The sequence below is a fragment of the Mytilus edulis genome, unplaced genomic scaffold (assembly GCF_963676685.1).
Source record: "Mytilus edulis unplaced genomic scaffold, xbMytEdul2.2 SCAFFOLD_880, whole genome shotgun sequence".
Lineage (NCBI taxonomy): Eukaryota > Metazoa > Mollusca > Bivalvia > Mytilida > Mytilidae > Mytilus > Mytilus edulis.
Genome location: NW_027268037.1, coordinates 1,527 through 29,420, shown reverse-complemented (window position 1 = coordinate 29,420; position 27,894 = coordinate 1,527). Strand labels below are relative to the sequence as shown.

At 31.2% G+C, this 27,894-nt stretch overlaps 1 protein-coding gene across 1 annotated transcript; it reads right to left on the bottom strand.

Moving 5' to 3' along the window:
* LOC139506707 (arf-GAP with Rho-GAP domain, ANK repeat and PH domain-containing protein 2-like) lies at window positions 1-27,894 on the bottom strand (the record flags this gene model as incomplete). The annotated part of the gene is made up of 21 exons (XM_071295514.1): window positions 1-52; window positions 1,085-1,155; window positions 2,336-2,397; window positions 2,932-3,007; window positions 3,487-3,518; window positions 3,940-3,967; window positions 4,394-4,434; window positions 4,858-4,891; window positions 5,543-5,611; window positions 7,070-7,243; window positions 8,414-8,499; window positions 9,204-9,257; window positions 9,779-9,839; window positions 11,105-11,189; window positions 13,695-13,801; window positions 18,336-18,416; window positions 20,760-20,813; window positions 21,431-21,483; window positions 23,425-23,500; window positions 26,457-26,519; window positions 27,816-27,894. Coding segments are annotated over 21 exons (1,423 nt in total), but the record flags the coding sequence as incomplete, so codon positions are not given.

Below are 27,894 nucleotides of genomic sequence, written 5' to 3'. Positions count from 1 at the left end.
TGTTCTAAGGAACACTTACACAGAGTTGACAAACCAGGTTGGAAAAATCATACTGTATTGAAAAATAACAGATAAAATATTTATAACCCTATTGCTTTAGCATTTCAAGATAATTTAAACACAACAATTTCATTCTTTACAGCAAAATGCATAAAGTGTGTAGGTAAATGTATTATCTTTGGTTAGCTGTACCGTGAAGTCATTATCAAGTTAGGTATACTACCCGCCTTTAAGATTAGACTAGTCTGACAGGTAACCGATCTATCTGTCTGCAGGACTAGACTTCTATGGAATTAGGAAAGTATACCTAACCTAATAATAACTTCACGGTTCAGCTGGCAAGCAAGCTAACCAAAGATAATACCTTAGCATACACACTCAATGCATTTTGCTGTAAATAATGCAACAGGATTTCTGTTTTTTTTTCTTACTTTAGGGTATCAGTACTGGGGTTAATTTAATTCTATATTTATGGTTCACCTATACCTTAAAAATCCTCTTGTTTGGTTATCCAATAATGATTGACAAAATATGAATTTACTTTATAAGTGGCCAATTTCTTTGTAAAGACCACAACAAAGGGGAGAAGACCCTTTAGTTGGAAAATTTTGTCTATAGCTTTTTGTAAAATAAAATTAATCAATCAAGAATTAAAACAAGGAATGTCTGAAAATGAATTAATTATTGTGAATTAAATTTGACAAGCAAAATACTATCTACCAAAAATAAATAAAGCAAATATAAGACTATGTTACCCCAAGCTGAAAGATGACCTTGATTTAAGTCATTTCTCTATGTCTCTACTTTCCCAGACATGTTTCTATCCCATGCAAGTATATACATTTCTCTTAACTTTTGATTTAAGTAGGACATAATTCAATTGAAGTCTGAATTTCTATTCCATGACAAAGTTGGTAAATTGAGATCTTAAAGCAAAACCGAATTTCTATTTGGCAAAATATTTGGGTAAGGGAGATAATTAAGCTTCATGTTTGGGTAAGGGAGATAATTTAGCAATCTATTTTGGCAAGGGAGATAATTAAGCAAAATGTCTGATTTTTTTCCTCGATCAAGTTGTACTTACTTTTCTACATTAGTGACTGCCTGAACACACAACATACTCTCATTATCTATACTGTCTCTAGCTGTCGATGACTGTTAATAAAAATTATTATATATGTTATAATTCTTTCGGTTTGACCTAAGGGATTTCTTTCCCCTGTGTTAAATATAGTTAAATATATTCAAAACTGGTTAGAGAAGTTGTAAAACAGGTTATTGTTATTTTGGATTTAGATATAATGTGGATTCATTTATTTTCGTGGGTATCAATTTTCAGGTATTGATGGATATAGTGGTTTTCCAAATCTCTGCATACAAAGACTATAGAAAAATTGTAATTCGTTAAACATTTGAATTCGTAGTTCACCTTTTTCTACGAAACCCACAAAAATTGGTATCCAATGAACAGTAATGAATCTACAGCATTTGTTATATATGCACTTAAAATTCTGTGGCAGATGGAAGGGTGGAGTTTCTTTATATTATATAAAGAAATTAAATTGTTGAGCTGTCAGTTCAATCAAAGGTTCTCACAGTAACTACAACATACAGGTTACAGTTTATCATTTATGATCATATATATATGATTTATGAATACATATCATATCAAGATTCAGATCACTTATATAATGATGTGTTGGACAATTTCTTGTATGCAAATGTCTATTTGAATATTGTTATTAAATCATATTAGATTATTAATTTATCGCTATTTTGTGCATTTTTCCTTTGATCTTTTTTGTGATAATTTTCATATCATGCTACTCGCTTGAGATGGAAAATTATCACTAGAAACTAAGCATGCACGTGGCGTTGCTAACGAAATTGACATGAAATTGACAACGTCGTCATAGGTAAAATAGCGATCAAAAGATTATCATTGTTCACCTTAACTCGATTTCCTTTCTCGCTTTCGCCGTCCCGGCTCAAGCGAGAAAGTCAATCTCGTTCAGATTATCACCGATAATCTATAATTATTACATATTGTTTGCAAGAAATAGACAAAATTACTGCGAGCAACCAAACCTATATTAGAGTCTTGTTTTATCTATACAAAAGGAATTTTTGCAACTTTTGCAATAGATGAAAAATGAAGTGAATATATATCTTCATGAATCTGTAAACTTAGATCTTTCTTTATTTAACTAAACATCCAGTAAATTTGAAAATTGCAACATCAAATCTCTGAGAAATTGGCTAGAAAAGACTTCACATGGAACAAAGTATTCACAAAAATAAGTTAGTTTACAATAATACTTTCATTGTGACTTACCTTTTCATTGACAAAGTATCTTAAACAACCATGTTCTATTACACAATATCTATCCATAAAGGCTGAAAAGAAATAATTCAATATTTTTAAAAATTCCACTGTAAGTCTAAAGTCTAAAAATTATCTGTGAATCATATATAGGATTTGAAGTTTAACATTTTGCCCCAACTCAAAATAAACCTTAAAACTGTGACTTCAAAGTGATATTCTTCAAGATAATACCATTTTTCTTGAGTTTTAAAGATTGCTCCAATTTTGTTTTGCTACTTATAAATCATTGGCTTTCAAATATTCAGCCTTAAGCATTCCTGAAGAAAAAAAATCCAATACAATGAGGGGCAGAAGGACCTTTTTTAGGGACATCACAATAGGGTGTTTTCAAGCTCGGGAATTCGGGATTGACCCTTTCAGGATCCGAGATTTCTTTTTTCTAATTTCAGGATGTAGAGATTTATCTTTTTTAAATTCGGGACCTCGGAATTTCATATTTTTAAGCCCGAGATCTTGGGATCAGAACCCCTCCGACCCCCCTTCAATGCTTTGGATGGATGGAATTTAAAAAGTGTTGTTTTCATTTTCATTTTTTAAGGACTTACCATTTCTATTTCTGGGTCCTGTCTTTAACAAGTGACCTTCCATAGTTATTTCTGCTCGTAACCGTAATGCCAAAGCCTACATTAAGAAAATGGTGACAAAAATGTAGTTTAATTTGATTTACAAAGTGTTTGTCACTTTACAATAATTTCTGTGGGTGTTTTCTTTCATGGATCAATTTCTTGGTTTGTGACAACAATGTCCATTTGTGGGATTTCAAATTTGTAGTTTTAAAATTTAAAAATTCACTCAATGGTTATTTGTATTTTCTTTGCACATTTTTGTTTAGGGGCCAGTCAAAGTCTGCCTCTGATTTTCTCGCTGTGTTGAAGACCCATGATGGCCTTCAGCTGCTCTATGGTCGGGTTGTTGTCTCCATGACACATTCCCCATTCTCAATTTATATATCTGCCTCCAGCTGCATGATTTTCTTGCTGTGTTAATGACCCATTGGTGGCCTTCGGCTGTGTTGTTCACTCTTTGGTCAGTTTGTTGTCTCTTTGACACATTCCCCATTCCATTCTCTATCTATATTTATTAAATATCTGTTTGCAAACCTCATCAATATCAGCTGAAGCTCTTGATGTTCCTGAAAATAAAATAATTTCTCTTAAAATTTAAAGTTAATGTAAAACTCATTATAGAGGTGCTCCTAATAAAAGGAGACTAATAAAGCTAGTTTATACTAAGAAGAAGTGTTGTAAACAAACAGGTACAATAACTGAATATTAAATGGTCAAAAATGCTGTTAGCACTTATTTAGTTTCACAGACAATATTTGAAAGACAATAACTTTGAAACCAACAAAAATATATATCAGAAGATTTGGTATAAGTGTCAATGAGGCAACTCTCTATCCATGTCACAATTTGTAAAAAGTAAAGCATTATAGGTTAAAATATGGCCTTCAACTCACATCCTTGGCTCTCACCAAAAAGCAAGCTATAAGAGGCCACAAAAAAACCTCAGTGTAAAGCCATTTTTGATTAAAAATTATTTAATTTACTTACTGTCACCTCCGTTATGATACAGAAATTCCTAAAATAAAAATAAAGTATATAAATTTAAGATGCTAATATAAACCTAGATATTCAATGTCTTAATAGACTGTAAATTGAATAAGTTTGAGAAAAAGACATAGATGTAGTGTAAAGTTTTCTTCTGGTTTTTGTGAGCTACTGAATTCAAATGTTTTATTTAAAGCTGATATCAGTGGATGAACAACTATTGGAGGTTAAATAATTTAATGCATTCTGGATATGATTTTCAAAAGCTTACATTAAAGTTGTGATTGGCGAAATCCCGAGCTAAACACACCCAATCCTGGAGTCCAGATACAGGTCCTATCCCCCTAGTTCTTGGTTGTAGGGATATTTTAAAAGTCCCTTCCTACATTCCCACATACATTTTAATGGAATAACCCTAACCTGGATCTTTCATTCAACAAATAAGAGAATAACTTACAGTCTGCAATCTTTGTCCTTCATCTTTGGCAAGGTCAAATGCTGCAAATAAGAAAAGTATGTAAATGTTTAGGTGATTTGAGTTGATTCCAAATTGAACACCAGACATAATACCCTTTTTTATATAATTAACCATCCAGTATCAATTTTTTATATAAACAAGTGAATCTGCGAGCTACTGCTCACTGATGATATTTCTGCCACAAGGGTATAATTCTAATAATGTAAAAATATGTAAGTGTTCGGTAAACAGCAAGTTGTTGAGTGATGAATATGAAACACATTATGCAGTATAGTTATTTTTTTATAAATGTTTTAAATAGAGTCATACAACTAAATATGAAATTATTAAATTTTACTATAAGTATAGGTGTTGCTCATTGTTAAAGGCTGTGTGGTAACTTGTTATTGTTTACTTTTTTGTACTGTCTAGTTGGAACTCGTACTCTCTATGTATATAGTTACCTGTTTTTCCTGTAGTATTGTCAGTAAATAAAATCTACAAAAAGAATAAAAAAAATTATCTTCAATATTATGTTGCGCAAATTTACAGGAGCATTACATTTAATCATTGTACATAATTTTTTTAAATCTTTTCTATTTTAGAGAAATTCAACAATTCATGCAAATTGTTTGTCATCAATATATATTTTCAAATACTCTAGCAGTGAATATTCTATTTTATAGACTTCATATTAAAATACAAGATTTTGATTGGTTATTAATACAAGGGATACAATTTACTCTATCCCATAGCTCAGCAGAGTCAACTTATTCAATCTCATGGCTCAACAGAGTCAATCTACTCTATCCATAGCTCAGCAGAGTCAACTTATTCAATCTCATGGCTCAACAGAGTCAATCTACTCTATCCCATAGCTCAGCAGAGTCAACTTATTCAATCTCATGGCTCAACAGAGTCAATCTACTCTATCCCATAGCTCAGCAGAGTCAACTTATTCAATCTCATGGCTCAACAGAGTCAATTTACTCTATCCCCTGGCTCAGCAGAAGACAATTTTTTAATGTCACTCTCTCACGTAGACCAATCAAAAATCTATAATCTAACTTGTAATTATGTATGACAGCATATTTTACATTGACATTAAAAAATATGACACATTTATAACAATAATTTGACAAGACTTACATCTGCTCCAGAGAAAACAATTTTCATGGTCTGTAAAATGTCCTCTGTCACAACAACCCGAAGTAATTCCTGAAACAAGTATTATTATTAAGTTAGTCAACAGTTTTATATCCTCAAAAAAATGTTTGAAAAGAATTATAAGGCTTACATTCTGTATTAGTCTGTCCCAAGTAAGATGTCTGAAGTTAAATTGTTGTCATTTATTGCTGTGTAACATATCTGGTTTTTTGTTCATTATTTTGTACACGAATTAGTTAGTTTTCTCATTTGAAATGCTTTACACTTTAATTGTGAATGGAAATGAGGAATGTGTCAAAGAGTCAACAACCAGACTGTAGAGCAGCTGAAGGCCATCAATTCAGCAAAAAACTCCAGCACTCCAGGAGTCCTTCAGCTGGCTCCTATCCATTTGTCAATTTGTGACATTTTATAGCCGACTATGGTATATGGGCTTTGATCATAAAAAACATTTTTTTTAAAATAAATTATGTCAATAAAGGTTTTGATTTTGTAAATATTGCCAGTATATTTAACGACCATTCTGTTAAAGAACAAATTCCTGGATATTTTGACAATACTGAGCTACCTCTTATTTGTTACATTTACAAGAAATCTACCCGGAAATTTGTGTTTAATTATAGTCAATTGTGTAAAGATGTTAATAGCAGTGAAAATACACCTACTTCATGTAATTGTAGTACCTCCGAATATATTTATGGACCCATTTCCCATGTTATAACAGGAGATCTTAACATCGTTCAAGACCGAGAGTTAAAATCATTCCTCAGTAAAGGACCTAAATATCGTCCCCCGTCAACTATTAATTGGAATGAGTGTCGTAATATCATCCACGACTCACTCCATACTTACTGTATGAAATGGAGAAAACGGGAAAAAGCTGACAAAAATCTTTTTTTAATTCAGTAATGAAGATAGTTGATATACATATTCAACATTTTAAAGAACATTTTACTTGTTGTCTCTTTGGCACATTCCCCATTTCCATTCTCAATTTTATTTGCTAACTCTTGAAGGCAAACAGTAACCTACAGTTGTTAACTACTATGTCATTTGGTATCTTGTGGAGAGTTGTGTCATTGGCAATCCTACCTATTTATATTTATCATCTGGTATGCAAGATATGCATTTTATCTACATAAGACTCATCAAAGTCATTTGAATCAAAACATTTGAAAGGCAATATTTTCAACAGTTATTCCTTAAACTATAATCATACTTTATATTGTTTATAAGATGTGACAAAAGCCTCCTCTCTAAGCCATTAAGTGAAAAATTCTACCAAATACAGCATTGAAACAGGCCCCAGATAGCTCAAATGTCATGAACAAGTTATTTAATATCAAAACTTATCCGGATTGAAAAAAAAATGATAAGGTTAAATTTGAAAAATATTTAGGAACTTTATAATACAATTTATTTTGTACTTTAGCGACATTTTCTGTATATAACAACCAAATAAAGAGAAAAGCCTTAAAATCTAACATCTTTCATAAGTTTATGGAATACCTCATTGAGTCCTCCAATGAGTGGATGCTGATCTATCCACAACTTCCTCTCGTATTTATCTTGAATGAACTGTTTTCTATTAATGGGAGATGACTCTGTATTTATACCATGTACAGCTTGTAGTCTGCTTTCCCAGAATTTGTTGGCATTCTCATTTCCTACAGCCTTCATCAACTGAAACAAAATGTACATATAATACATGGATTCATTATTATTATTCATGGATGCCTATTTTCTAGATTTCCTGAATACAAATTAAATGAACCACAAATTTAAAATTTACCGACTACAAATACAAATTTGTTTACAGGCTTTAAGCAGATTTAATTTAAAATCAGAAAATCAAATATCCATGAAAATACCAGTTTTTGTTCATCAACATAAATTGGTAACGTGACGGTACCCAAATTGCACCTATTTTGCCAGTTTTTTCACCTACGTTTTTTTATGATCAAGAAAAAAATGTCCATACTGTGTTTATTTTGTAGCCCTACCCTTCTGTATTGTATAGGTACACCGATTTAATTTTGAATCCATATTGAGTCATACAAAAATGGGTTTAAATCAACCTCCAAACTATCCATGATTCTGTAATGAGGAGTACCCAAATTGCATCCATGCTTAAATTCACATCGTCAAAAGTCTAATAACCGAGCTTTTGTTTAATTTCTTCAAATATTTAGAACAATTGGATATTAGTCCATGCTTACTCTTCATATTTTACGAAATGGATACTTATAATATATTGTATTTGCTAATTTTAAAAAGATGACGTTTTGATGACGTCGCATGGTGACGTTTTCGTACATTTTGCTTTTTCAGTAAACAGTCCATCTGTTGATAAATACTGTGCACGTTTTGTGTATATCTAAATATGTTTACCTATGTTGAAAGACGTGCATAGTATCAAATCATAAAAATACAATTGTTTAGTCTCTAGGAAATCTTGTAAGATTTCTGTTGCTATTTTTTCTAAATAGGTGCAATTTGGGTACTCGGTGCAATTTGGGTACCCTTACGTTATATATAATACTTATCCATGAAAATAAAAGAATCCACAGTATGCAAAATAAGCGAACAGGATCTAATAGATTTTCAGCTAAATATTTGACCACACTTTTTTTCATGGACCTTCTCATCTAAAAAAAACCTAGGGCAAATTTGCAAAACCCTCAAGTTGATATTTTCATGCAGACATTCTAATATTTTTCATGTGATTGCTGTTTTATCCTCTGAAATGTTTACCCCATATTTTCATTTCATCCAATGAAATGCAATGTATAAGATGATAATCAGTCATACAAACATTTACCGTCTAAATAACTCTCAATATAAAATTCTTACTTCTATCAAACTCGGTGTCCATATAGTTGTATCCATTCGTAAAGATTTGATACGAGATATTCTGTGGTCAAAATCTCTATGAATTCCTGAAACCAGTTAATATTTTTTTATATTCAGAGAAACTTTTATTTTTACACAATAATTCATTCTATTAAACATTTTGCAATTGTTCTTCTTTGTATACTGGGCAGATAGATTCTTGTTTGTACTTAAATCAACATAATTTGTTAGGAATAATAATATTGATTTTTTGGTCACAGTTTTCTATCAAATCACATGGAGATGGATGTCTATTCCATCATTCATTAGACATAACAATTAAGAGCCCTGTGTGCTTTTTTTAAGAACATAACAAGCCCAATAGACCTCTTTTGAGTTCATTGCATTTTCATCCAAAACTTAGCGTTTAGGGGCATTGTCATTTCTTCCCATGTTGAGAGAATGGTTGTAAAAATATAACGCTAATTATGCTATATTGCAGGAATTAGATTCTTGTAATTGATAATCAGACCCCTGTCAGTAGAGAATTGTGATTAAGTACCCATGGAACAAAAATTATTTCTAGTTTATCAAACATGATGATGATCAAGACACTTGATAAATTTAGTACCGGTACTTTAATAGTGCAGGTATACAGAAGATTGAGGTAACCCCTCTATCTGGTAAATGACGTCATAAAGGTGCCCATAATTTGACGAATTTTTACGGTGAAGGACATAACTCTCAAGTGGTCAATTATTTGGTCCTTCTAAAGTAATATGTGTTGTTCAGTCTTATTAACATAGTTTACCTGCACAGTTTTTACACAGAACAATACCAATATTAATGGAAGCCCAGTGTGCATCTGTAAAACAGACAGAATGTTAGTAAATACATATTTGTTGTGTCAATATAATATAGAGCAATAGAAGATTGCTTGAACAATGTAACCACAAGTTAATACTCCATGTTATTGTATGCAGTGTAATATCCCAAAAAGAATTTCTCTTTTGTAATTTTTTCACGTTTTAAAGAGGTCATTTTATGAAAAGTGGTACCCATGGTAATAAATGAATCCACAGTAACATTATAAAGGAGCATATTTCAAGAACAGTAAAAGTGACACCACCTAAATTGATCTGTATTTTGTAATTTTAAGCATTGTGTATAAGATTCATAACATTTGGTTATTTAAAGGCATACTTAAGTTAGAGAACGGAAAACAATTTCTGGAAGTGCAGACACATATATAGATGGACATACAAAGGACGTACAGATGAACAAGGGTAAAACTTAATACGGTTTCCGCCTCAGTTGGGGCCTAAAAAGAAAATCAACAAAAAGTTGTATCTCTTGACTAATTATAAATCCCCAATATGTATTTACCTGGTGCCCTACAATCTGCACAGAAATGGTTACTCTGGTTTTCTCTTACACTGTCTAATACCTGAAAATATAAAAAGCAGAGTGTTAAAGGGGCATAATGATGAATAATTTGATGGCATCTAGTCTTAATAAATTCTTAAACATAAGTCCATGCCTTGTTAACTGTTTCTTTTGGACATTATATAGTTTGAATATACATTTTAGTATGTTATAATAAAATATGACAATTTTGGTAAAATGGGTCAACATGCATTTGACAGTTAAGAAAATGCCTGTACCAAGTCGGGAATATGACAGTTGTTTTCCATTCGTTTGATGTGTTTGAACTTTTGATTTTGCCATTTGATTGGGGACTTTCCTTTTTGAATTTTCCTTTGAGTTCAGTATTTTTGTGATTTTACTTTTTAATGTCCCTTTAAGATCAAATAAATAAATGTATACATTGGCTAGAGGTATAGGGGAGGGTTGAGATCTCAAAAAACATATTTAACCCCGCCACATGTTTGCACCTGTCCCAAGTCAGGAGCCTCTGGCCTTTGTTAGTCTTGTATGATTTTTAATTTTACTTTCCTGTGTATAATTAGGAGTTTAGTATCACGTCTATTATCACTAAACTAGTATAGAAATTTGTTTAGGGCCAGCTAAAGGACGCCTCCGGGTGCGGGAGTTTCTCGCTGCATTGAAGACCTATTGGTGACCTTCTGCTGTTGTCTCTTTGACACATTCCTTATTTCCATTCTCAATTTCATTAATGAGTTTTTTTTTCATTCAGGGTATACTGATGGCTTTTATTGAATATTTTCTATTATTCTACTTGCATCTTTTCTATATGTTGATGACTGTGTGTTGATCTCAATAAGTCTTTTCTGTTTTTTTATTTTGTTGTATCATTTTCTCATTATTATATTCCTTCTCAGTTCTATTTGATGTTATGAAATGTTTGATAGCAGATTTATTTTATCTTTCATGTTTGTCTTTAGAATAAAAAACCCTTAAACATATTCTATGATAGCACTTGAAAAATGTTTTTTAATTCAGTTCTAAACACTAATTTATCATCTAGGAGATAAAAGAGGACGAAAGATACCAGAGGGACAGTCAAACTCATAAATCTAAAACAAACTGACAACGCCATGGCTAAAACTGAAAAAGACAAACAAACAACAGTACACATGACACAACATAGAAAACTGAAGAATAAACAACACGAACCCCCTAAAAAACTAGGGTTGATCTATAAAATATCCACTGAATCTAAGATATCATATAATAAGTTACTTTAATCTAAACTGTTTTAAATTAATCTAAATGTTTTAAACCACCTACAGTATTATCCCCAAGACCGTCTGCTATAGCGTCCTCCATGGCCATCTTCCAATACACACAGTCTTGTTTCTCGGTGAAAAGTAATCTGTAAAAAAAAAGGGAATTAACAGAAAAACCAATGAAAATTTTTAAAGATTTAAAGAATAATATGTATTTTTTCAAGTAAACATTTCATAATAATTTAATTTTGGATGTAACGCGACTTCTGATTGGCTGACGTTATTTTGTTATCAGCCCATAGACATAATTTAGTCATGTGACCATGACATCATCAATTTTTTTTCATGGTTTTCTACGGCTAATAATGGAATTCAGATTTATGTTATAAGAAATGACTGTTATATTTTTTCTGTCTATTCGAAATAACATAAAAAATGTGGTGCACACTGTTAAATAACCTGCTACGTGCGTTATTCAGTGTGCACCAAATTTTTTATGTTATTTTTTCATAGACAGAAAAAATATTACAGTCATTCCTTATATATACCAAAGTATGAACAATGTATAGAAAAGACAGCAACTATTTGATTACAAAGACATTCAAGTATACAAAGCTACTTTTGCATAGGTACTATTACTGTACTAAAAATTTGTAGTACTGGAAATCTACTTTTAATATATTGTTACTCTAAAATTATTGTAATATTTAGGTACATGTATTTTACAGTACTTTATTTGTACTTGAAATTTAGGTACTATAGATTTTTGGTTACTACCGTTACATTTTCATATTTTTGAAAGTTTTTCTATTTCAAATCTCTTAAGAGTTATGATTTTCAAACATGGAATATTGTATTATTTCTGTACCAAAGTATTAAGTACAAATCAAGTACTGTAAAATACAAGTACCTAAATATTAAAATAGTTTTAAAGTAAAGAAACAGTACTAAATATTAAAAGTAAATTTCCAGTACTGCATTTTTTTAGTACAGAAATAGTAACTATGCAAAAGTAGCTGTGATATAGACTTCAGACAAACAAAAGATTTCAGATTATTTTTTAAAGAGTATGAAGTAAAACTGTCTGTACACATTTTATGGTACATGGAATTCTCTTATTCTTCTTCTATCAATAGAAAGTATATAATAATACATGTACCTACATATTTTTCTTAAATTATTTCAGTCTCTTGTAATAAATTCTAAAATTCAGAACAGTTGAATCTGACCAACATTATTTATATACTTTAAAACTTTCATGTCTTAGCATTCAGCCCAAAACAAAAGTGGTCTAACAATCTCTTTTCAGAAAATTAAAGTAAAAGATCTATTTATAAAAAAAAAATCTGGAAGGTCTGTACAGTCACTAAGAATTATTAACATTCTAGTCCTTGAGTCTCTGGATAATAGTTGTGTCATATTGGCAATCATTTTTTTTTTTTTTTTTTTTTTTTTTTATCTTTATTATGATCACACTTCATATATACATATCACAGTTTGAAAATACACATATAAATGAAAACATTCATATTACTTATTGTCTTGTCTCTGAAATGATAACATTCAACATTTTACATAACAATATTGCGTGAAATATATTTCACTAACATCACTGTCAGATTATAAAACTTGTGTATACTTCATAACTTGTATCGTATTAATATTTCCTTTATTTTTTTTTTCTCTTTTTTTTTTTTTTTTATATAAAACAATAAAAAACAACATTTGAAACAATTCAAGAAAAAAACAGACGCAAATGTAATATATTGATTTTTCATGTGATACATAAAAAACGGTTGGTTTCCAGACCAGAATTTTGATTCACCGGCACAAAAATTATTTAATAAAATGTTCGTGTATAAACATATATTGTTTTTGGCAATCATACCACTTCTATTATTTTCATTTTGATACCAAAAAGTAAATTCTCAAAAATACTGAACTTAGAGGAAAATCAATTCGGAAAGTCCATAATCACATGGCAAAATCAAATAACAAAACGCATAAAAAACAAATGGACAAGAACTGTCATATTCCTGACTTGGTACAGGCATTTTAAATGTAGAAAATGGTGGATTAAATCACCATAAAACATTTTTCATAATAACTATCAAATTAAACAAATTACTTTGACCCCTAAAGTAAACAAAGTCCTAAAATTCATTTGAACTGACTTTGTATTCAAACAGGTCTATGTTTTTGTAAACATTTTTGTTGGATTGCTGGGTTGCCACATTAAATTTTACATGTATCAGTTACTGTAACTGCAGAAATTAATGCATGCATTTATTATAAGGGCTATTCCAGAAAAAAAATGTATGGGGGGGTTGGAAGGCACAATATATTAATAATACATGGGTGATGGGTAGCAAAGCAACTTTTCACACTATAATTATAATGCACTATATTCTGAATTACAATTGTCTGGGTGGCGGGTGCTGACAAAAACTGCCTTCGAACCCCCCCCCCCCCCCCCCTACATTTTTTTATGGAATAGCCCTAATTATGAAACCTTGACCACTGGCAAAAATGTTAAACCTTTCATGTAGTAATATCACTTCAGAAATAATGAAAGTGATATTTTATTATTGCGAACCTTGTTGTTACATTTTTTACAGTAATACAAACATTGCGATAATTTTAGAACTTACATAAAATGCCCATAGTGAGTAGACAGTTGCATTTTATTCCGGCTAACTTCCTTCACAGATGCTAACTTCATGTCGATTTCATTTATTGGTGAAGCAATCTTGTAATCCTGTCATGTAAAAAAAAATGTTAAAATGTTTTTTTTTTAGGAATCATAAACATTTGTGATGTTCTCACAATGATTTTTCTGAAACTATCTGTAATAATATAGATTTGATTTGGTTTTTGGTGTTTTAACGTCACTTTTAATTTTAAGCACCACATCTAGGCTATTTCGTGGCGGTCACTTTTTATTGGTGGAGGAAGCACGAAGAAAACCACTGACCTTCGATAGATAAACTGACAATCCTAGTCAACTAAGATTGGAGTCTTCACAAGCGGGGTTCAAAATCACAACCTCAGTGTTAACTTGCTAGTGATTACAGAAGTAACTACTTAGACCACTTGGCCACCAAGGCCCCATATTTAATAATATAAATTACAACTCTAAATACATTTTAAAAATTGACCAATATCTCTCTTCATAACATTTTATGCACTTCATTAATGATGTAAAACAAACATATGATTTTGTGCATATCAAAAGTTAAATGCAACAATATCTATTCAATCAAAGAGCTGAATAGCTCTGAGGGGAAAGACGGCCCTTGTTTCTATTTAATTATTTTTTTTGGAAGGGGGGGTATCTTTTGATAGTCTTCATATAAAGAATGGAAAAAAGAACAGCTAGAACATGTAGAAAGGTTGACGATATTGAAATCAATTGTTGTTTAATGTAATTTCGTTTCCTTAGTTTAGGATTCAATTTGGACCAATGGAAGAGATCTGCATCTTCTAAATCTAAACATACGACATGTATGATTAGAGTTGATATTTAATTATCTAAATTTCAACTGAATTCTGTCATTTCACAACAACTACAATATTTTTTGAAATCTTGATTGTGTACCACTGAACTGCAGGCTAGGGCCATTTTCCATTTTTTGTGACAGTACTCTTAGATTTTTAAGTTTTTTTTAAGAAAGTTTGGACTGAAAAATCTATTCAGTTTTAACTTTCCATTAATAAAGTTCCCAGTTACAACTCTCATCACAGGGAAACAGGTACTAATAAAAAACAATATGATTGATGTAAACTGTGTGAAGCTTGTTTCCAAATCCTAAATTTGAAATATTTGTAAATTTCATGAATAAATAGGTTTAAACTACAAAATGCAACATTTTTTTTTACAATTACAATGATTATGTTGGTACACAAAATAATTACTCAACAATTGAGGTGCTCCTGAATTGGAGGAAGATTCTCAAAACAGAATTTTTACAGAAAACTAGAGGCTCTAAAGAGCCTGTGTCGCTCACCTTGGTCAATGTGAATATTAAACAATGGACACAGATGGATTCATGACAAAGTTGTGTTTTGGTGATGGTGATGTGTTTGTAGATCTTACTTTACTAAACATTCTTGCTGCTTACAATTATCTCTATCTATAACAGTACTTTCTGTGGAAAATGTTATTGAAAATCTTCAAATTTTAAGAAAATTGTTAAAAATTGACTTTGAAGGGCAACAACTCCTTAGGGGGTCAATTGACTATTTTGGTCATAGTGACTTATTTTTAGTTCTTACTTTGCTGTACATTATTGCTGTTTACAGTTTATCTCTATCTATAATAATATTCAAGATAACAAAAAAAACAGCAAAATTTCCTCAAAATTACCAATTCAGGGGCAGCAACCTAACAACAGATTATCCAATTCATCTGAAAATTCCAGGGCAGATAGATCATGACCTGATCAACAATTTTACTTCCTGTCAGATTGCTCTTAATGCTTTGGTTTTTGAGTTATAAGCCAAAAACTGCATTTTACCCCCATGTTCTATTTTTAGCCATGGCGGCCATCTTGGTTTGTTGGCCGAGTTACCAGACACATTTTTTTAACTAGATACCCCAATTATGGCTAAGTTTGGTTAAATTTGGCCCAGTAGTTTCAGAGGAGAAGATTTTTCTAAAAGATTACTAAGATTTATGAAAAATGGTTTAAAATTGACTATAAAGGGCAATAACTCCTAAAGTGGTCAACTGACCATTTTGGTCATGTTGACTTATTTGTAGATCTTACTTTGCTGAACATCATTGCTGTTTACAGTTTATCTCTATCTATAATAATATTCAAGATAATAACCAAAAATAGCAAAATTTCCTTAAAATTACAATTTCAGGGGCAGTAACCCAACAACGGGTTGTCCGATTCATCTGAAAATTTCAGAGCAGATACATCTTGACCTGATAAACAATTTTACCCCATGCCAGATTTGCTCTAAATGCTTTGGTTTTTGAGTTATAAGCCAAAAACTGCATTTTACCCCTATGTTCTATTTTTAGCTATGGCGGCCATCTTGGTTGGTTGGCCGGGTCACCGGACACATTTTTTTTAACTAGATACGCCAATGATGATTATGGCCAAGTTTGGTTAAATTTGGCCCAGTAGTTTCAGAGGAGAAGATTTTTCTAAAAGATTACTAAGATTTAAGAAAAATTGTTTAAAATTGACTATAAAGGGCAATAACTCCTAAAGTGGTCAACTGACCATTTTGGTCATGTTGACTTATTTGTAGATCTTACTTTGCTGAACATTATTGCTGTTTACAGTTTATCTCTATCTATAATAATATTCAAGATAATAACCAAAAACAGCAAAATTTCCTTAAAATTATCAATTCAGGGGCAGCAACCCAACAATGGGTTGTTCGATTCATCTGAAAATTTCAGGGCAGATAGATCTTCACCTAATGAACAATTTTACTACTGTCAGATTTGCTCTAAATGCTCTGGTTTTTGAGTTATAAGCCAAAAACTGCATTTTACCCCTATGTTCTATTTTTAGCCATGGCGGCCATCTTGGTTGGTTGGACAGGTCACGCCACACATTTTTTAAACTAGATACCCCAATGATGATTGTGGCCAAGTTTGGATTAATTTGTCCCAGTAGTTTCAGAGGAGAAGATTTTTGTAAAAGATAACTAAGATTTACGAAAAATGGTTAAAAATGGACTAAAAAGGGCAATAACTCCTAAAGGGGTAAACTGACCATTTCGGTCCCGTTGACTTATTTGTAAATCTTACTTTGCTGAACATTTTTGCTGTTAATAGTTTATCTCTATCTATAATAATATTCAAGATAATAACCAAAAACAGCAAAATTTCCTTAAAATTATAAATTCAGGGGCAGCAACCCAACAACGGGTTGTCCGATTCATCTGAAAATTTCAGGGCAGATAGATCTTCACCTAATAAACAATTTCACCCCATGTCAGATTTGCTCTAAATGCTTTGGTTTTTGAGTTATAACCCAAAAACTGCATTTTACCCCTATGTTCTATTTTTAGCCATGGCAGCCATCTTGGTTGGTTGGCCGGGTCACGCCACACATTTTTTAAACTAGATACCCCAATGATGATTGTGGCCAAGTTTGGTTTAATTTAGCCCAGTAGTTTCAGAGGAGAAGATTTTTGTAAAAGTTAACGACGATGGACGACAGACGACGACGGATGACGGACGCCGGACGACGCCGGACGCCGGACGCAAAGTGATGGGAAAAGCTCACTTGGCCCTTCGGGCCAGGTGAGCTAAAAATGAATAAAATCGTTTCTCTCCCCTATCTTATGTATCCCCACGATCTTTGTTTACTTTGAAAGTTGTTCACCTACAAATTAAAGTATTGCATGTTGATGTTTGAATCATCTACAGCAAACATTATTATGTTTAATTTAACAAATACCAATGTGTAATTAGTGCACGATCTCTGAGAATGATTTAAATAACCAGTGAAGGATATCCCTGCTTCTGCGTAGTGTGGCATTCCAAGAATGACGTCACTATAAAATACAATGTAGGTTGGATATATTTAGAATATCTTGTTATACTGATTTTTCCGGATTGTAAAAGAAACATAAACAGTGTAAAGGAGAGCTCAAGATACGATAATTTCGTGAGAAACAGAAGGGAAATGTGTAAATAAGTGTTTAAAGTCAAACTATTCATTTCTGGGTCTCCTTCTCTTCAATCTTAGTAAGATTTGTTGGGGGGTTTTTCCACACTATAAAAACAAAATGAATGATGTGAGGGAATGTCACTATGGCCAACCCCATAGGGGATTGGTGGCTTGAAGCCGTCTTCCCCAAAAACTGCATTGAATGACTCACTATGAATTCACAATGACAAACTATAATAAATGTAAATTTGAGGAAAACAATATTAATTTTTTATTTTTTTTTTGCTCACATTTGAGTTCCTTTCAACATTGGTTTGATATTTTCTGCCTGCCTTGTACTTTAAAATCCAAGTGACATCAATTGGTCATTTTATTGTTGCAAACAGTCATGAACCTGATGTTTAGGAGTGTTTCTCAGTTTTTCATATACCGGTAGATTAGACCCTTGGGTTTCCTGTTTGAATGGTTTTAAACAGTCATTTTTGGGGCCCTTTATATTTATAGTTTGCTGTTTGGTGTGAGCCAAGACGCAGTATTGAAAATGGTATTTTGACCTACAATGTTTTACTTTTTACAAATTGTGACTTGGGTAAGGGGTTGTCTCATTGACACTCATACCACATCTTCTTCTGTTGTTGGTATTTTACTAACCTGATGTGAATCATAGTAACATAGTTTTCCTGCTTTTATTGCTACAAACAATTCTCCTTTCCTCTCAAATTTAATGAAACCCTAAAAAAAAATGTTTTAATTTTATAAATTATATTTCATTTTTTTGGTACAAAAATATACAATCTAATATTATTTTCAAAATTATCAATCATTTCTTAAATTTACATTAAATCTTTTAGTCTGATAATTTTCGTGCTGCTCCACTGAAATATTTCTTTTAGTCTGATAATTTTCGTGCTGCTCCACTGAAATACTTTTTCCTCAAATCAAGACCCTGATAAAGTTTATATCACAAATCACTTACCATTTAAGGTGGTACCTAACACTACAGGGAGATAACTCTATAAAATCAGCTAAACGTTTTAATTACATTGTGTTGTTAAGGAAATATTAAGCATCTCATTGATCAAAATTAGTGTTTGTAAAACTGCTATATAACCAGTGTAATTTTTCTGATAAAATGGTTGGTTCAAATTTTTTGAATTTTTCATATTTTGTCAAAGTGTCAAAGTAAATACTTTGTCAAAATTTTATGAAAATTAAAGAACCTTAGTGAGCACGCTCATATACCCCACGTCCCCACATTGTCATTGGAGAAATTAAATAAGTTTAAGAAAAAAAAATTGTATAAGAAAAAATACTGAATAATAAATTCTGTCAATATACACATCTACATAGTATGTCCTTATTATCTACAAAATTTCATGAAATTCTGTTGTGTGTTTTCAGAGGAGTTGAGATGACAAACTGTTGCAGAAGTACATTGAAGCAAATAAGTTCAAAGGGGCATAACTCCTAGAAAAAAAAATTGAATCGTAATTTCCTGTTGATATGCACATCTACGTAGTATGTCGTTATTATCTGAAAAGGTTTCGTGAAATTCTGTTTTGTGGTTTGGGAGGAGTTGCGATGACAAACTGTTGCAGTAGTACATTAAAGTAAATAAGTTCAAAGGGGCGTAACTCCTAGAAAAAAAATTGAATCGCAATTTCCCGTCAATATGCACAACTACATAGTATGTCCTTATTATCTGAAAAGGTTTCATGAAATTCTGTTGTGTGGTTTGAGAGGAGTTGCGATGACAAACTGTTGCAGTAGTACATTAAAGTAAATAAGTTCAAAGGGGCGTAACTCCTAGAAAAAAAATTGAATCTCAATTTCCCGTCGATATGCACAACTACATAGTATGTCCTTATTATCTGAAAAGGTTTCGTGAAATTCTGTGGTGGTTTGAGAGGAGTTGAGATGACAAACTGTTGCAGTAGTACATTAAAGTAAATAAGTTCAAAGGGGCGTAACTCCTAGAAAAAAAAACTGAATCGCAATTTCCCGTCGATATGCACAACTACATAGTATGTCCTTATTATCTGAAAAGGTTTCGTGAAATTCTGTTGTGTGGTTTGAGAGGAGTTGCGATGACAAGGAACAGGACTGATGGACTGACGGACGGACTGACGGACGGACGGACGGACTGACGGACGGACGGACGGGTCAAAAACATTATACCCTCCGCAACTTCGTTGCGTGGGGTATAATTAAACGAGCCAAATTAATTTTAGTGAAGGTGTTGGGTACTACCTTAAGGTCTAACACCTACTTTTCTTTTCATTATTTTTATTCCATATAGATTAGAAGCCATATTGGAAAGATCTATAAAATTCTTATCATTTTTTCATAGTTTTTAAAAGAAAAAAAGGAACCGATGTTCAATGTATGAAAAGTCCAGAGAGAATTATTTCCCGCCAAATTTTTAATGGTTCATATCTTGAAAACACCTTATTTTTTCCAGATTTTTTAGTTCCTCTATAAATAAACAATCAATTTATAAGTCCTTTAAAACTTGTTATTTCGAAGGAGAGTAACAAACACCTTAAAAATGATATGATTGTTTACTATGATAGGGAAACATCCAATTAAAAATGAGGTTATGAGGTCATAAGATCTGATTTCCTATTGATATGCATTTGTAAAATAAGGAAATTAACAATTGAAACACTTACAATTTAATTGTCATATTAAATAGATTAAGATCAATATTTCCAACGGTATAAAATAAGGAAAGTTTACAATTAGAAAATATACAATACAATTGGCATATCAAATAGATTAAGATCTACATTTCCAGCGGTATAAAAAAGGGAAAACTTACAATTGGAAAATGTACAATTTAACTGTCATATTAAATGTAATAAGATCTACATTTTCAATAGTATAAAGTAGAAAATTAACAATTAGAAAATTTACAAGTTCATTGTCATATTGAATAGATTAAGATCTACATTTCAAATGGTATAAGAAAAGGAAAATCCACAATTGAAAAACTTATAATCTGTTGATAAATTAATTAAATTAAGATTTCCCAAATGGTATAGGAAAAGGAAAATTAACAATTTGAAAACTGACCATTTTATCAGGATCACACATTTGTCCACCTTCTGGCTCACCATTCTTTGGTTTCTGGAAATAAATATTAAAAATAAATTGTTTCAACTTTAACAAATAAAATTCTAAGTGGACTTAACACACTTTTGATAAAAACCTCTTGTGAGTCTACAGAATACTTTAAAAGCATTTTAAAATGAACAATAAACAGATACTTCAAATTTATACTCCTTTTTGAGGCCCTTTACAGCTTGCTGTTTGGTGTGAGCAAAAGCACTGTGTTGAAGACCGTACCTTGACCTATAATGGTTTCCTTTGCAAATTATGACTTGGATGGAGAGTTGTCTCATTGACACTCATACCACATCATCTTATATCTCATAACGACATGTACATGATACTTAATGTAGTAAAAAATTGTTCCAGAAATTAGAATGTTTCTAAATTAATTCAGAATTCAGAGTACAGATATGTGGATGGGTCCAGATCAAGAAATCCTGGGCTTAAAAACATGAAATCCTGAGGTCCTGAATTAAAAGAAATTAAATCCCCATATCTTGAAATTCAAAAGAAAAATTCCTGGATCCCAAAAGGATTAATCCCGAAATCCTGAGATTAAAAACAAACACCTGATCCCGACATCCCAAAAAGGGTCCTGTCCCCTGCCCTTTATATTGTACTTGCTTACATACCTCATAGTTAATTATAGCTTCCATTAATGTGTTGGCCCATAGAGTACACTCATCTATAAATAAGAAAAAACAAAAAACAATTAGTAATCAACATCTTGATTTACAAATCTTAATTGATTCAAGCCATGATTATTCTACTTAATCATAGTAGCTACATCTACTTTTAAGTCAATCAGTTTAAGTTAAAGTAACTAAAGAATATTCTCAGTATGTCTAATTTCAGTGGGTTTCCGAATTTCTCGTTTATGGCAGATTCAATTCAAATTTATATTTTATCATTATATATCAAACTTTTATTTTTTATCAAATCCAAAGAGTATAACTACAGGTGAACCTGAGTTTTGTTAGGTTTTAGTAAACTCCATTTTTTTGTTTACATTAGAGTATCCCCCTCAGGGACTGTTTGGTTTAATTTTTATTGGAAATGGTGTCTGGTGTTTCTTTCTACTTCAAATTGTTTTCTTATCTTTAATATCTTCATGTTAGATTTGAAAAAAAAAGAATCTTAGAACGAAACTTTGCAACAGATAAGGACTTTGAAATTGTGAAACTTTATATCGAAGAAAGAAACTATTTTAAATCATCATAAGTGAATAAACATAGCAACTTACTATAGCTAACAAAAGGGGAAATCCTATATGAGTCTATATACTGTGGATTCATTTATTTTTGTTGGTTCAATTTCCATGGATTGGGAGAAATTATAATTTTGTGTATACAGTCGACTCTCGTTATCTCGAAGTCAGCCGGACCAGAGAAATATTTTGAGATACACGTAGTTCGACTCAAACGAAAACCGGAAGTTTGCCGGAACAAGGGACACAACTCTTGCTTAGCTTGGTAAAGCTAAAATAAATCCGTATGAATATTGGAAGGGGATCGATATTCTGGTATCAGATCGATGTATTTGTTTGTCATGGTCTTTCATTATTATAATAACATTACTTTTACTTATTTAATTGTTTCAGATACATTTTTTTTCCTATGGCTTTTATCCGAGAGAGTAATTTCCAAGCGATAATTTCATTATTCAGGTCGTTTATAGTTGACAAAATGGTTTATTCTCGGATACAAGAGACTTTAGATAATTTAGATTTCTCTTCATTTTGTTTTATCTCGCTCTTTCTTTTCAAAAGAAAACACAAGATTAAAAACGCCGATTGAGTATTTTTAAGGTGATCATCAACGGAAGTCATAATCCTTACTTTATACACACCCAAGCTCATTAGTTTAAATAAGAATTAATTTTTTTGTAAACATTTTAAATACTTTTTCATTAACAATAACAATGAATCACTAATTATTTATAAAAATTCTATAAAAAAAAATCTCAGGTAAACACTCGTGGAAATAGCATGTCATAAATCATTACAGTGGTCAGTGACTGGAAATTTAATTACACGTGTATTGTCAGATTACCTCTTCGATCCATTAAAATCCCGGAGGTCATGTTTTGACATAATATGTATTAGTTCGAGATAAATTATGAATTTTGAATGCTTTTGTAAACCTTGGGATTGTTAATTTAGTTTGACTCAACCAAAATTTCGACTCATCCAATTTCGACTCATCAGAAGTCGAATTACATACATTTATATGGAACAAAGTTCGGGACCACGTGAAAACTTCGACTCATCCGAAATTTCGAGTCAACTGAGTTCGAGACAACGAGAGTTAACTGTATTTTGATTTCATTGTTTTGACAAAGTGTGTACAAGTTAAAACATTTTTATATCAAATCCAAGAAATCTGGTATCCAATGTCAATAATGATGTATCCACAGTAGTTGGAATGTTGTATCATATTCATATTAAGAAATTTTGTAATTAATTAATATAATATAATACTTTAATTTTTTATCTGACAACCCTGAATACCATCTGGTATCCACTTACAGGAATTCTACCACCACAAAATATGGAAGGTGTTGTTTCAGCTGTTCTCTATTTTTTTTTTATAAATATATCTTCATTTTAACAGTAATTATATCTTACTCAAAGTTTCTGCTGCAAATAAGAATGTTCTGTTCTGGTTAATTAGGTTGAACTTAAACCGATCTGCATTTTTATCCTGTAAAAGAAAAAAATTATGCCAAATAAAATATCTAAAGCTATAAAAATAAGATTGAAGCAAGGAATAAATACTGGAATCAATTTGTCCACATTTTTTTCAGATTTCATTTTCTATTTAAACAAGTATCTTGTAAAAATTACTGCAGTGGTACCTTTATAAATAAATTGCAATCCTGGTATCTATAATCATTTATCTTTATAAAGTGCAAAATTTGAGACAAAAGTTTAAATTATAAATAAATGGTGCAAACAGCTGGGAAACCTTAAACCAAATGTTTTCTCTTTGTTTTATTTCACCTAAGGTTACGTCATCTTAGGCTTATTGCTGAGGTTGACTTGCTGGTAAAGTTCTAAGTACATATATATTACTTTAAGGATGCTTGACATAACAGACGGACATGGGTTAAACTTAATGCCCCCTCCGCTACGGCAGGGGCATAAAAATATGACATCAGGTCAGATGACTTTCAATGATATAAGAAACAGTAAGGAGTAAAAATATTCTAAAATAAAATGTTTGAAGGAAACAAATATAATTTTAAAAAAATCTGCAAAATCATGCAGGCTCATACATATCTCCTTTAAAATATTAACAATAAAGTCATGATCATGACCATGCAGTGAACTATTGTTATTTATGTTTACTTCATATTTTTGTATCTTAAAAAGTTTTTTAAAGTTTGATACAAATCTACAAGAGTGATAGAAACTTTTAGATACATTTTGTAGATTTTCATTTTTATAAGTGACCTGTCACACTGAGAAAATCCTAGAAATTGAATGATATAGCAATTATGAAAGACAAGATGCAAAAATGTGATACATTAATAATAAGAATAAATAAGATTCTTCAAAAAAAATTAAAAACATTTGAATTCATTTTTAAGAAAAATAATCTTTTTACAGTGTTTTATATATGTACAAGCAGACAACACATTGTAAACCAACTATTTTTCTAGCCTCTTTAAATTGATTTTGCAGCAATTTATTTTTGTCACAATTTTCTACTAGGAAAAGAACCTTGTCATTTGAAATATTTGCAACAAGTTTACATTTTCTCTTTTTTCATAATCATAAAAATGTATAAATAAATTGATCAAGAAAATTAATTGGTTTACAATTATATCATAATTAAAATCATGCTAATTAGAATAATTTACCATTGCAAACTGCATGATTTTGGTTACCTAAAGGAATATTAGTTCTATAATAATGTCAGAGGTCCATAATATGCCAGTAATACTATGAGGTCCAAGAGGTCTGTTCACAAAAAAAAATGACAAAAATGATCGTAGGTTATACTGAATTGTTAATGACTTTTGAATATGTTTTTTTGTAAGATTTTTTTGTTAAATGAGTCATAGGAATGAATAAAGTTATGTATCATGTTCTTCATGTATACTGTAAACCAACTTATTTTCGCGGATACTTTATTTCGTGTTTATCTCCAGATAGTCTACTTCATGGCGATTTAATTTCGCGATTTTCTAGTTAACTTGATATAGTTTAATAAGCAAAGATCCAAGTTATACATATACGCGACGATTTAATTTCGCATTATTTTTCTACTCACGAAAGTCGCGAAAATTAATCGCTCGTGAAATTAAGTTGGTTTACAGTATACCAAGATGTTAAGAAACTATGGTACAAAATCTGCAGGCAAAGTTGACCTCTAATGAATTGGGCTTTTAAATCACATAGCTCTTTGTATTAACTTTAATATGTACATATATACATTTTCTGAATATTTGAGATTAAGATTAAATGATGAGGGTTAATCCAGAAAAGCACATGGATAACCATAGTTAGCCTCTTCGAATTATATAAAATTATATAATAGTGAGGTGGGTAGGAGGGGTCCTGATCCCAAAATTCCAGGCTTAAAAAAACAAATCCAGAGGTCCTGAATCTAAATAAATTTAAATCCAGCCTTCCTGAAATTCGAAAAAAGAATTCTAGGATCCCGAAAGGGTCAATCCTGAAATCCTAAGCTTAAAAACACTTGATCCCGAAGTTCTGATAAAGATCCTATCCCCCCTCAATCCTGAACTTTTTTTAATATTTCTTTCTAATTCAAAATGTTATAGAATAAAAATGTGTCCATAGTAGTTGAATGACCCACTTGCACTATAATTTTCTATGTTAAGGGGTCAAACTCTAATTTGACATTAAAATTAAAAAGATCATATCATAAGGAGCAGGTGTACTAATTCAAGTTGATTGGACTTTAACTGCATCAAAAACTACCCTGACCAAAACCTTTAACCTGAAGAGGGACAGAAGGATGAATGGATAGATGCACAGACCAAAAAACATAATGCCCTCTGTGGGGCATAAAAAGTCAAGCATAGGCCCAAATTTTAAGTCCATCAAAACTGCATAAAACAAGAAAGAAGCCTGCTCCACTGATTCAAGGCTTTATCATAAAGTTTCTCATTAACAATGCAAATACAATAAATGATTAAACATAAGTTTCAACAAAAACATGGTATGAAATTGAGAATGGAAACAGGTAAAACAAGAATGTGTCACAAGTACACAGATGCCCCATCTGCATTATCATTTTCTATGTTCAGTGGACAGCAAAAATAGGGTAAAACTCTATTTTGGCGTTGAAATTAGAAAGATCATATCATAAGGAACATGTATACTAAGTTTAAAGTTGATTGGACTTCATCTTCATCAAAAACTACCTCGACCAAAAACTTTGACCAAAACTTTAGCCTGATGCTGGACCAACAGAATGCAAGCACAGACTAGAAAACATTATGGCATAATAACTGGGGCATCAAAATATATAATGTACCAAAGAGACCACAAACCAACCAAAGCACACAACAAACGCCCAAGGCCATCAAAGGGTCTGCAACAAACCAAGAATATCCAGCATCTCAAGTTTTCCTGTGATTTTTTAAAACTATAAAGTATAGTGAAAACACAATTTGACATCATACCTTTACACAAACTTCAACTCTGTTCATACAAGCCAGTGGAATTATTCTCTTAGATATCTGTGACTACAAAAAAAAATAATTAATGAATATAAACATTTTCAATCAAGAAATAACTATCATAAATAAGGACAATAGTCATGATAGTAGTATAATAAAATGTGCAGTGTTGGATAGAAATCACTCTTATGCAAGTGCATGCAATACATGTGCTAGTTTGTCAAGTAGCATTATTTTATCACGAAAGCGGGCCATAGCAATCCTTCATTCCGTCGGTGTCTTGTCTTCAACATTTCAGTTGAGTCTGTGGTTAACATGTTTTAAGTCAAATCTTCAACAACTTTTCAATAACTTTGACACAAGCATTTTAAGATCAAAATATCTAAGAGAAAAAAAGTTCTACCATTTTTCCCTAATTCACTGATAGATGTATAACAGACATCATTACATGTGTCCATCCTTCATTGAATTTGTCGAAACATGGACAGAAGCTTTTAGTGATCAGAAGGCAGTTATCTATTTAGTTGAGAGATTTTTTTTTTAGAATGTTATCAAATTATCACTTTTTTATGATTCAAATTTTGATTTGCTTTCCCTTTTCTTTATCAGACTTTGATTGATTTTGGAATATTCAAATACAAAATAAAAGATAGATTTTGGAATATTCAAATACAAAATAAAAGATAGATTTTGGAATATTCAAATACAAAATAAAAGATAGATTTTGGAATATTCAAATACAAAATAAAAGATAGATTTTGGAATATTCAAATACAAAATAAAAGATAGATTTTGGATTATTCAAATACAAAATAAAAGATAGATTTTGGAATATTCAAATACAAAATAAAAGATAGATTTTGGACTGTTTCGTAGGGTTCTTATAACAAGTTAATTTCCAAACAGATTGGGTTCATATTGCTCAGCCTAAAGTTTTCCATATTGTGTTTTGTGTACTATTGGGTTTTTTTTTAGCCATGGTGTTTTGAATGTTTCTCTGGTATCTTTTGCCTCTCTTTAATGTTTTTCCGTTGAGTTTTTTCCACCAGAAATAGGTTAACAGATGTATTGATGTGATATATTTAATTGCATAAGGTCCATTTCTAACTGACACAGATTAAATAGAAAGTATACAATGTAGACTTCAATTATTAACCTATGGACGTCCTCAACTCCAAAAATATGTTTCAGGAAAATCAAAAAGTTTGTATTCATGACTTAATAAACAAGTAAAATAATATTTAAGAAATGTTTCATCAAAATCCAACTATGCATGATTTCCTCATTTATGTCAATTTAAGTATTTACTTTTATAGTTGATCAAAACTTATTATCAGAATCCTTCTAATATTTCTTCTTTACCTTATGATTAGGATAATATCTGAGTGTTTTCCCGTCAAATACAACCCAACGTCTTCTCCAACCTCTATTTGCTTTCACT